The 12,459-nt window shown below is 46.2% G+C and overlaps 1 protein-coding gene across 1 annotated transcript; it reads right to left on the bottom strand.

Annotated features, from left to right (window-relative positions):
* Nucleotides 1–9,888: 9,888 nt before the first annotated feature.
* On the bottom strand, nucleotides 9,889–11,997 carry LOC119365052 (GATA transcription factor 5-like). Its single transcript, XM_037630638.1, has 3 exons — nucleotides 11,686–11,997; nucleotides 11,186–11,479; nucleotides 9,889–11,080 (listed from the first exon to the last, which is right to left on the bottom strand). The coding sequence occupies exons 1-3, from the start codon at nucleotides 11,845–11,847 to the stop codon at nucleotides 10,259–10,261; spliced, it is 1,278 nt and encodes a 425-aa protein (XP_037486535.1). The 5' UTR covers nucleotides 11,848–11,997; the 3' UTR covers nucleotides 9,889–10,258.
* Between the last annotated feature and the right edge of the window lie 462 nt (nucleotides 11,998–12,459).

The following is a 12,459-nucleotide window of genomic DNA, read 5'->3' as shown; positions in this document are numbered from 1 at the left end:
TGTGTGCGTAATTCTCCTAGTGTCATATTTGATATTTATGATACATCTTATACCATGGATTTAGAGGATTTTACAACAGCTTGCAAACTCCCGCAGTGGGGTAATATTAATGATCCTCACAAATCTGAATTTAGAGATTTTCTTGCTAGTATTACTGTGGAGAATCTAGGGACATAGCACAAGCTACCATAGGGAGCATTCATTTTCCTGCTATACATTATTTTGCTCTCTTCATTGGTAGATGTATTAATGGTAAGGATGAAGCATGTCACATGTGTGTCCCTGATCTGTGTGTCCTCAAGAGTGATGTGTTAAGTTATAAAGGTTATAACTTGGGGGCAATAGTTGCACGTAGGTTGCAGAATAATAGTAGAAAGGGAGATTTATTTGAAGGGATTTATGCAACCCGTGTAGCTAATTATCTTGGCATAGCCCCACGAGAGGGAGATATGATAATACCTCATGTTTATTTGGATAAAAAAGCTATGTTTAGTCATCATTTTCTTGAGAGGAATGAACAATTCCTCCATTATCGACTAATCTATGACAGATGCAATCTCGTCCCTGTTACTCTTCCTGCTCCCTACCTTTATGATTTTCAGGCAAAAGGAAGATATGTTGTCACCAGGGAGGAAGCAGCTGAATACGAGAGGAGAGTAGCGGTGGTCCTTGGTTCTAGACCAACTCAGGCCAAAAGGCTAAGCTTGGGGGAGTACGTATTTCTCACCGACTTTACATTCATGTTCACACACTAGTCGTCGGTGCTCATACTCTTTCATTGTATTATCCATGCTAGTTTAAATTCCTTTTTCTAGTTTTGTTCTTGTGTGTTTGATAAACCTTGAGAAAAAACCCAAAAAAATTAGTTAGTTTAATTTTCATGCTTGTAGTAGAAATTAAAATGAAAACCCAAAAAGAATTCTAGTTCTTCTTCTTGCTTGTTGGGAGCTTTCCCGTGTAAATAGTTTTATTTTCTTTTCTTTCCTTTGGGGGTCGAGAAGACCATATTGAAAATGCTTAGTGGCTCTCATATGCATGATTGTTTATTCAACTTAGAGCCCATATTATCTTGTCTTCTCTTTTGAGTTGAATGCTTGCAGATTCTAGCTTAGTCCAATGCACGTGCACTCTTATTATTATACACATCGTTCGGTCGTGCAAGTGAAAGGCAATAATGACTATATATGATGGATTTATTGGGATGAGAAAAGCTCGTATGAACTCGACCTCTCTTATTTCTGTAAATATGATGAGTTCATCGTTTCTGAGTCGGCTTATTATGAAGTAAACATATTTGCAATAACATTTAGAGATTATAGTTGCTTGTGCCATGCTTGATTAGCTATGAGTTATAATGGTTTACCTTGAGTGCCAACATGCTATTAGAATGATTATGATGTGGTATGATGGGATGGTATCCTCCTTTAAATGAATTGAGTGACTCGACTTGGAAAATGTTCACGCATGTAGTTGAAATAAATCAACATAGCCTTCACGATATTTATGTTCATGGTGGATTATATCCTACTCATGCTTGTATTCGGTGTGAATTAATTTTAATGCATGTTTATGACTGTTGTCGCTCTCTCAGTTGGTCGCTTCCTAGTCTTTTGCTAGCCTTCACCTGTACTAAGCGGGAATACTGCTTGTGCATCCAACCCCTTAAACCCCAAAGTTGTTCCATATGAGTCCACTATACCCTCCTATATGCGGTATTTACCTGCCGTTCCAAGTAAATTTGTATGTGCCAAATTCCAAACCTTCAAATGAAATTCTGTTTTGTATGCTCGAGCAGCTCATGTTACAACTAGGGATGCCTATATCTTCTATGCTAGGTGGGTTATTCTCACGAGGAGTGGACTCCGCTCCTCATTCACGAGAAAGGGCCGGTAACCGGGATGCCCAGTCCCATGATCCAAAAAGATCAAAGCTAATCAAAATAATTAAACAAAACTCCCCCAGGGCTATTGTTAGTTGGAGGCACTCGTTGTTTCGAGCAAGCCACGGATTGATGCTTGTTGGTGGTTGGGGGGTATAAACCTTTACCATTCTGTTTGGGAACTGCCTATAATGCATGTAGCATGGAAGATACAGCCATCTCATAGTTGTTCCGTTGACAGCAAAAGTATGCCGCTCAAAATGTTATTCAATCTCTATTTTAAAATCGAGCTCTAGCACCTCTACAAATCCCTGCTTCCCTCTGCGAAGGGCCTATCTATTTACTTTTTTGTTGAGTCATCACCCTTCTTATTAAAAGCACCCGCTGTCATTTGCATTCATTACTATTGGTTTATATTGGGTATGACTTGACTGGATCTCTTTTACCATGAATTACAATGTTTAGTCAGTCCTTGATCTATAAAGGTGCTCTGCATTTATGTTTTGCGGTCTCAGAAAGGGCTAGCGAGATACCATTTTGTTATATCATGTTATGATTATTTTGAGAAAGTGTTGTCATCCGAGTTTCATTATTATGGCTCGCTAGCTGATTATGCTATTGATATGAGTAATTGTGAGACATAAGTGTTATTGTGAGTATGGTTAGTTCATAATATTTGTTGAAACTTGAATGTTGGCCTTTCATGTTTACAACAACAAGAGCACACAGAGTTTGTAAAAGTTTTTCTTTATCACTTTCAGTTTATCAACTGAATTGCTTGAGGACAAGCAAAGGTTTAAGCTTGGGGAGTTGATACGTCTCCAACGTATCTACTTTTCCAAACACTTTTGCCCTTGTTTTGGACTCTAACTTGCATGATTTGAATGAAACTAACCCGGACTGACGTTGTTTTCAGCAGAACTGCCATGATGTTGTTTTATGTGTAGAAAAGAAAAGTTCTTGGAATGTCCTGAAAATCCATGGAGGCACTTTTTGGAATTAATAAGAACTTCTGGGTGAAAGAAATACATCAGGGGGCCCAGGGCCTGTCCACGAGACAGGGGGGCGCACCCCCTGTAGGGCGCGCCCTCTATCTCGTGGCCCCCCTGGACCTCCACCGACCTCAACTTCAACTCCATATATTCCGTCTCGCGGAGAAAAAAATCAGAGAGATAATTTCATCGCGTTTTACGACACGGAGCTTCCGCCAAGCCCTAATCTCTCTCGGAAGGGCTGATCTGGAGTCCGTTCGGGGCTTCGGAGAGGGGGATTCGTCGCCGTCGTCATCATCAACCATCCTCCATCACCAATTTCATGATGCTCACCGCCGTGCGTGAGTAATTCCATCGTAGGCTTGCTGGACGGTAATGGGTTGGATGAGATTTACCATGTAATCAAGTTAGTTTTGTTAGGGTTTGATCCCTAGTATCCACTATGTTCTGAGATTGATGTTGCTATGACTTTGCTATACTTAATGCTTGTCACTAGGGCCCGAGTGCCATTATTTCAGATCTGAACCTATTATGTTTTCATGAATATATGTGTGTTCTTGATCCTATCTTGCAAGTCTATAGTCACCTATTATGTGTTATGATCCGACAACCCCGAAGTGACAATAATCGGGATACTTCTCGATGATGACCGTAGTTTGAGGAGTTCATGTATTCACTATGTGTTAATGCTTTGGTCTGGTTCTCTATTAAAAGGAGGCCTTAATATCCCTTAGTTTCCACTAGGAGCCCGCTGCCACGGGAGGGTAGGACAAAAGATGTCATGCAAGTTCTTTTCCATAAGCACGTATGACTATTTACAGAATACATGCCTACATTACATTGATGAATTGGAGCTAGTTCTGTGTCACCCTATCTTATAGCTATTACATGAGGAATCACATCCGGCATAATTATCCATCATTGATCCATTGCCTACGAGCTTTTCATATATTGTTCTTCGCTTATTTACTTTTCCGTTGCTACTGTTACAATTACTACAAAACCCCCAAAACATTTATCTTTACTTTTGCTACTGTTACCATTACTATCATACCACCTTTTCTACTAAATACTCTGCTGCAGATACTAAGTTATCCAGGTGTGGTTGAATTGACAACTCAACTGCTAATACTCAAGAATATTCTTTGGCTCCCCTTGTGTCGAATCAATAAATTTGGGTTGTACTTCACCCTCGAAAGCTGTTGCGATCCCCTACACTTGTGGGTTATCACTATGTAATCTAGATTATTGACTCTAGTGCAAGTGGGAGACTGAAGGAAATATGCCCTAGAGGCAATAATAAAGTTATTATTTATTTCCTTAATTCATGATAAATGTTTATTATTCATGCTAGAATTGTATTAACCGGAAACTTAGTACATGTGTGAATACATAGACAAAACATATAGTCCCTAGTATGCCTTTACTTGACTAGCACGTTAATCAAAGATGGTTATGTTTCCTAATCATAGACATGTGTTGTCATTTGATGAACGGGATCACATCATTAGGAGAATTATCTGATGGACATGACCCATCCGTTATCTCAGCATTATGATCGTGTTAGTTTCATTGCTACTGATTTCTCCATGACTTATATAAGTTCCTCAGACTATGAGATTATGCAACTCCCGAATACCGGAGGAACACTTTGTGTGCTACCAAACGTCACAACGTAAAAGGGTGATTATAAAGGTGCTCTACAGGTGTCTCCGAAGGTGTTTGTTGGGTTGGCATAGATCGAGATTAGGACTTGTCACTTTGTGTTTCGGAGAGGTATCTCTGGGCCCTCTCGGTAATACTCATCACTATAAGCTTTGCAAGCATTGTGACTAATGAGTTAGTTGCGGGATGAAGTATTACGGAACGAGTAAAGAGACTTGCCGGTAATGAGATTGAACTAGGTATTGAGATACCGACGATCGAGTCTCAGGCAAGTAACATACCGATGACAAAGGGAACAACGTATGTTGTTATGCGGTTTGACCGATAAAGATCTTCGTAGAATATGTAGGAACCAATATGAGCATCTAGGTTCCGCTATTGGTTATTGACCAGAGACGTGTCTCAGTCATGTCTACATAGTTCTCGAACCCATAGGGTCCGCACGCTTAACGTTCGATGACGATTGGTATTATGAGTTTATGTATTTTGATGTACCGAAGGTAGTTTGGAGTTCCAGATGTGATCATGGACATGACGAGGAGTCTCGAAATGGTCGAGACATGAAGATTGATATATTGAACGACTATGTTTGGACACCGGAATGGTTCCGATGAGTTCGGGCATTTACCGGAGTACCGGGGGGTTACCGGAACCCCCCGGGGAGTGTATAGGCCTTATTGGGCTTTAGTGGGAGAGAGGATGAGGCGGCTAGGTGGAGCTCCCCCCAAGCCCAATCCGAATTGGGTGCCCCCCTTTCCTTCCCTCTTTCTCCCCCTTCCTTTCTCTCCTACTCCAACTTGGGAATGGGGAATCCTACTCCCGCTAGGAGTAGGACTCCCCCCTTGGGCGCGCCATAGAGGGCCGGCCCTCCCCCTCCTCCACTCCTTTATATACGGGGGAGGGGGCACCCCTTAGACACAAGTTGACAATAGTGTTAGCCGTGTGCGGTGCCCCCCTCCACGGTTACACACCTCGGTCATATCGTCATAGTGCTTAGGCAAAGCCATGCGCCGGTAACTTCATAATCACCGTCACCACGCCGTCGTGCTGGTGAAACTCTCCCTCGGCCTCAACTGAATCAAGAGTGCGAGGGACGTCTCCGAGATGAACGTGTGCTGAACGCGGAGGTGTCGTACGTTCGGTGCTTCGATCGGTTGGATCGCGAAGACGTTTGACTACATCAACCGTGTTAACTAAATGCTTTCGCTTTCGGTCTACGAGAGTACATGGACACACTTTCCCCTCTCATTTCTATGCATCACCTCGATAGATCTTGCTTGATCGTAGGATTTTTTTTTTGAAATTACCGCGTTCCTAAGAACTCTACGTTAACTTGACGGAGGGCCCGACTCTAGACATAGCTAGGGGGCTATGGAAAGTGTCAATTCCCCTCAAAATAAAAATATTCCTTGGCAAATGTTCCGTGACAGTCTTCCGTCCTCTAACAACATGGCGAAACACAATGGGTCGTCTGATGGCACTTGTGTGATGTGTGATGCGCACGAAGATGCAAACCACATCTTCTTCAATTGTCACTTAGCACGATTCGCTTGTTGTACGGACCGGGAAGCCTTTGATCAGAACTAGAACCCTCACTCAGGTAGTGATCTCCGCGCTATTCTCTTGGCCCATAGGGGTGGGTTCGGCCGAGTTCTATGGCGCTGCGTTGGGCCACTTTTATGGGCTCTATGGACTACCAGAAACAAAATTACTAAAGAACACAAATTCCCTTCTCACCCTGCTGATATTATTTTCAAATGCCATTTGTTCCTCCAGACCTGGATGCCGTTGGGGAAACAGCGGGACGCTGAGCGGATGCAAGAGGCGATGGAGCGGGTTCGACTGATCCAGATTGCTGCTCGTCATTAAGTTTTTGTGGATCTGGCTCTACTGGCCGGCGATGGCATGTTTAGACCGTTTCTTTTTTTTCAGGCCTAGGCCGGTTGCATGAATAAAACTTTGGCTTCGGACGTGACTTTCTTCTCTTTTGCTTTCATATGTCTCGTTTGTCGGATGCTGCCTGTTCGTGGGCTTTATTAATTTAAAGCCGGACGCTCCTTGCGTCTCCGTTCTAAAAAAATGTATCAAGGCCACCGATTTGGTGAAGAATCTGTCCTTCCTACGAGTTGATAGAAGACCTCCCTATATTCATATTTGGAGAAGAAAACCCTACACTGCAGATCTCTTTCCTTTGGATATTATTTGAATCGGTTTTACCAAACGAGTAGGTAATTTGCTTGCAAGAGGGTTGTTGCTTTGAGTTACCATCCACAAGCTTGTGCAATCAAGACGTTTGTTGTTGGATGTGCACTAAGTGGGTGACGCTATCCTAGGCATCCCCATGTGTTCCTTGTGTTCTTCTCTATTCTTCCCCTTTGCCCCTCCAATTCATGAAGACCATGTATCCTAGTCGAATCCCGGTGCATCACAAAGTTGTGAGAGAATCAAAAGGTTTTTTTTTCTACAAGGGTCTACCTCTCGTTAGGAATCATATGGAACGGTGTTGTAGAAAAAGCAATCCATACGATCTTGACAAATTTATTTCTTATCGAATAGACTCTAAATGATAAATTCATCTTGGTTGGAATAGTACGGAATTCCTTTGAGAACTCGTAGAACCAAAGATGCCCTAAAACCGCAGGAATATGGCAAACATAGGATAGCAGTTCCTTGATCATGTGAAACCTACATTATTTTCTAGGATTTTCAAATCAAAGAAATAGGAAAAGTAAGGGATTAGGATGCCCTCCCCAACCCGGAAAATTTCCATGAGCTCTCACCTACTGCTAAGAATATGCAGGTATCGGGTCAAGATGAACACAATCCTAAGGAATATAGTCTTCTATTCTGCAAAAATGAATGTTTCACATAAAAGAAATTGCGGGTCAAAATCTTATAATAGTCATCCGAAAAAATGCCAACCGAATGAGCTCTTAGTTTGCTTGATTGGACCACGGAAGAAATCTTTTGCAAGAGATTGAAGTGGATGAAAAATTTCCTATGAAATCTTGTGCATGTGAATCCAAAGAAAAAGTTGTGATGGTTTGCAATCACATGGATCAAACAACCCACGTAGAAAATTCCTAAGGGTTATAATCCTTTAAAATTATTTTTGAGAAACCTTTTAATCCAAGAACCCCTTAAAGTTACATCCTCGCCCTGAAAGATCAGACCCACATAATAGGTTAATGTAGAATTAACAAGGACGACACATCACACCATATGTGGGCATGCCGCTCCCTTTCTCATGGACATGATGAGACTAAGAATTGTTTTCGTAAGTTGTGTGCAACACGATTGATTTATCAAAAATTATTTCTCAAAGGACTTCGAAAATAGCGACCAACCTGTAGATTACAGCACATGGGATAAAGTTCACATATATGTAACGGTATATCAACAAATATATGCCAAAGCATGCATCGTGCCTAACAGAGAGGAAATACACGTAAGAATGGGGGAGGATATTTTATTTATTAGTTCAAATTGGTATGTTTGCACTTAAATTTGATCCAAACAGTCACAATGCAAGGAACATGTGGTTCAAAGCATATTTTAATATTGGAAAATAGATCTTTTCCAAGAAACGATTTGGACCAAGCATCTACACTGCGTAGGATTCATGTCCTTGGAAAATGTTCTTTGGTTGTTTGATGATATATAGATCAAAAGGCTAAAAACACACCATATTCCACCCAGTTTAATTATTATTGAGTCTAACCTGCCAAGAAAATTTCCCATCAATTCATATGTTTTTTATACAGCTTGATCAAGTTCACTCTACTATGAAATTATATGGTTTTCCGTAGGAAAAACATCACATAGATTCTGCTCTTGTAGGTTTCCCGGGCAATTTGCATTGTGCGCATGCATTTTCACTATTTAGTGGTTTTCTTAAAATCAAGCAAAACAAAGAGGCCTTGGCATGGCAAACTTGAGCCTCAGACTAGACATCGATTGCCATTTTTTGGGGCTGAGCTTGCAGTAGACTTGATCATCCTCTGGGTCGGTTCATGTTTTTTGCCGGGCTTGACAAAGCCCGAACTCAAAATCCCAAACCCAAGCCTGGCCTTTCCCGAAACACACAAACAGTATAGTTTCTCAATTAAAATAATCATTTTGAGGATATTAAAAAAATATGCCTATTTTCGAATAAAATATTTTTTCCACTTTGTGGTTTCTCCGGGCTTTCGGGCCACGGCCCAGATGCCGGGTTTTTCGGCTCAGGCGGCCCATGAACAGGAGTTCACAGCACATGCACCTCCCCATACTTATACTCCTCCTCAAGAGTATATGCAGGTACTGTCAGGCTCTGCTGCGGTCCTGTGTCCACAGGGCATGACAATAGATGCGCAATTAAGCAGAACAGCAGCCAGAGATAAACACAAAGAAAGTACTCTAAAATCCAAGATGGATTTAGTCCTGGGAGAGAGAAGAAACGAAGACGGAGCAGAATGAAAGTAAGGATCAAACTAAAGCCATCGCGTGCGTGGTTAAGATAAGACGGCATGAGGTTAGTGTGGGGGGCAAGTGGGGCCGGCGCTCCAGGGGCGTTGGCTGCCGGGCCAAGTGGGCGCCGGAGCCGGGTGGTGCAGCGCAAAGCGAGGCAAGGCGCCGGTCGCGGTCACCACGTCAGTGCCCCATTACGATTACGGCCTCTGGTTCTGGTTAGGTCGGAAATAAGTTGGGGCCGCTGGGGTCCCAGTCCGAGTGCACCACGCATCGCTGCTGTCACCAACAGTGCCGGCCGGCCGGAGAGAAAAAATCTCGCCGCGCCGTGGAAATTTCAAACCATCGCACGGGGACATGGCGGTACTGAATCACGAGGGAGAAGCATCTCAGTGCATGCAAGGTCCAAAGCTATGTAGGAGTACACGAACAGAGCAGGCACGGAAGCCGATAAACTGAGCCAAAAAGACAGGGGCGCCTCCTGGCCATAGTAGTAATGGTTCGTCTTTTCAAACAGTTATGGCTCAGGGTAGGCAGATACGACTACACACTGCGAAGGGCCACACCGCTGCATGATTCATTGGTGATTGGGAAAATTAACAGGGCCATCCATGAACAAGAACTTCTCAGCTCCATTCCTGCTCTTACACGAAACAGACAGCGGAGCGTGGTTGCTTGCAGCACCCATCTACTTCTACCTCTCGCTGTCCTGAGCCCTCAACCGTCTGCTCTGCTCCTAACTAAGCATGCATCATGCTGTTACATGTGACAACACCATGTGATGTATCCAAGGGTGCACGCATCAGGCACCCGGTTGGTTCGCCGGCACGTTGCTCTCTACCCGTCTCTCCTCTTTTCCTTCACCCCAAAGGGAAGGTTGGTTCTAGGTTTCTTCAACCATGATGATAGTAAAAACTAAGCACCGCCATTGATTTACACTACACTAGCAAACACATGCTAGCTCATAGAAAAACTCCTTCGGACAAAGCTGGAAATAAAGTTCTGAGCTAGTGCTGCACTGCTGCTGCTGTAGCAGTACTTAGTGCCCTAACAGACTAATGAAGGTGGAGTTGGAGGAGCCGAATTCCTAAAACCTAACATGACCTAAACCTGCTGGACTCTAATTAATCTCCAAACGGAACTACTCGGATGATGATGATACTAGCAGAGAAATGGAAGAAAAAAAGGTTCGAGTACGGTAGTACAAAGACTGATACGGGCGGGAAAATGTACAGCCACCGCGGACGGAGTGGCCAGCTAGCCAGCGAGCGAGCTAGAACGACGCCACGGCGGGCGCGGTGGCGGTGACTGTGAGAGGGCCGTCCTCCTTCTTGCGCCTCATCTCGAGCACCTTGCGGTGGGAGTTGGAGTGGACGCTGCTCACGTACGTCGGGCTGCACGCCGGGCGGTACTCGGGGAGGAGCCGGCCGGACTTGTAGCGGACGCCGCACGCGTTGCACAGCGTCTTGGCGCCCTCCGGCCCCGCGCGCCACTGCGGGGTCTTCTGCACGCCGCAGTGGCTGCAGCGCCGGTCGCTCTGGGTGGCGGCCTCCATGGCGCTGGACGGGTGGGCAGGGAGGTTCTTGGGCTTGCGGCCACGCTTCTTGGCCTTTTGCTTGCTGCTCTTACCGTGCTTGGACTTCTTGGGCGGCGGCGGGAGGATGTTGTACTCCTCCATGAGCTCCGAGGCGCCGAAGTGGGTCGAGTCCATCAGGAAGTAGGGCGAGAAGGACGCCGACGAGGAGCACGAGGAGGTGGTGGTGGTCGACGAGGACGAAGTGGAGTCCGGCGTGGGCCCAGAGAGCGACCACCCCGACGCCCTAGAGCGCTTGCTGCGCTTCGCCTTGATGGGAACAAGCGCCTCCGTCGACAGCGCGCATATGGTCGGAGTCCGCATAGGGTCGGACATGGACGGCAGAGCACGGTACGCTCCGTCCTGTGGGTGCCGCTGCGGCAGCGGCAGCCGGCGCTGCGGCGGGCGTGCCGCCAACGACGCCATCATCGACGCGGACGGCGCCGGCTGCGGGGGCAGCTCGGAGAGCGAGTCGTCCATGATACGGGACACCCACTCGAGCTCCTCCTCGACGTCATGCGCCTGCGGAAATACACAGCAAGGCAGCAAGAAATAATTAATTCACCACGTACGACAAAAGCCTGGAAAAAGCCGCGAGAAGCGGTCAAAGTTGCTTTGAAACCTCACCGGCAGGTCAACAATCTCCGGCGCGGGCGGCGCCGGAGGGGCGAGCTCATACGACACGACGGGCTGCTGGGGCCCGTCGTTCAACTTCTCCTCCTTCACGTCGGCGGCCGGCGCCTCCTGGGGCTCGTCGGCGCCGTCCTTATCCGGCTCGCAAAACTCCTCGAGGTCCAGCAGGTCCTCGACGGAGAAGCCGTCCCTCTCGGCGAAGCCCCAGGCCGCCGGCGCCTCGGCGGCGGCCTCGTCGGGCGTCTCCTCCTGGCGGCTACTGCCCTTTAGGGCGTCCATCCTCTCGTCCTTCACGGCCCAAAAGAAGGCGCACACATACACACAGGAAAATCATAAATTCCCAATTCCAGGAACCAAGAACCACAAGTCGAGAGAAAGAGAAAGAGCGCTCGTTTTCTTCCGTCTTGTCCGAAGAAAACTTATAATAAAAATCAACAAAAGATTCTCTCTTTCTCTCTATCTCTTTCGCCCCGGTAATCTCCCTCCCTCCTTACCAGAGAGCTGTGGTGGTGCGCGTAGGACGGCATGGCTGAGGAGCGAAGGTGGGTCGCGGCGGCGGGGGCGGCGGCGGTGGCGTTTGAGGCGAAGGGGAGAGGGTCGGGGGAAGCGGAGGCGGAGAAGGCAAGGCAAGAAGGGATGAGCGTTTGGTGGAGCATTGAATGGCTGCCAAAGTCCGTGGGCACAACAAATGCAAGCAGTGTCGCCTCACGCCCCTCCCCTTTCTCGCATTTCACTCCACCTCCTGCGCCGCGCCGGCTTCCCTCCTCCCGCACTCCGAATTTTTCGTCCGCTCTTTTCCTTTGGCCTTTGGTGCTCCCCCCGAACCATAGTTGCCATGTTTATGGTACTGTGGGAACAGGAAACGGGAACGAGGGACGAGGTCAGTGGCTGAAAAAAATAGAGTACAACGAAGGTATACATCTTTTGAACGATTTTTTTATAGCGGGGACGCGATCCAATCCATTTTGATACGATGAACCCGGTACGGTACCATGGGTCGAGAAACGCAGTTCCTGAAAAATAAAGACTCCCTGACGATCAGCATTCCTTGCTGTTAATGGATCTCTTGCAATTAATGGACTGGAGGAAGAACGAGGAGTCCTTGAGAAAAGAAACGACGGCGTGAGTAAATTATGCCTCGTGTTTTGGCTGTTGGATCCTCGAACCTGAATCGAGGAGCAGGCTGCGGGGACGCCGAATCTTCATCGAATCGTACTGAATCCGACCTTGTTCCCGAATCCGATTCTGGGTCGATGAATCGGAATCGA

This window comes from Triticum dicoccoides, chromosome 2B, assembly GCF_002162155.2.
Source record: "Triticum dicoccoides isolate Atlit2015 ecotype Zavitan chromosome 2B, WEW_v2.0, whole genome shotgun sequence".
NCBI classification, from domain to species: domain Eukaryota; kingdom Viridiplantae; phylum Streptophyta; class Magnoliopsida; order Poales; family Poaceae; genus Triticum; species Triticum dicoccoides.
This window is presented reverse-complemented; position numbering and strand designations above follow the sequence as displayed.

Excerpts from the sequence above, each read along its gene's own strand:
- LOC119365052 (XM_037630638.1), bottom strand. The coding sequence starts at position 11,847 with ATGCTCCACCAAACGCTCATCCCTTCTTGCCTTGCCTTCTCCGCCTCC. Across the intron at positions 11,480-11,685 it reads CGCACCACCACAGCTCTCTG|GACGAGAGGATGGACGCCCT; the intron begins GTAAGGAGGGAG and ends TGGGCCGTGAAG. Across the intron at positions 11,081-11,185 it reads CGGAGATTGTTGACCTGCCG|GCGCATGACGTCGAGGAGGA; the intron begins GTGAGGTTTCAA and ends GTATTTCCGCAG.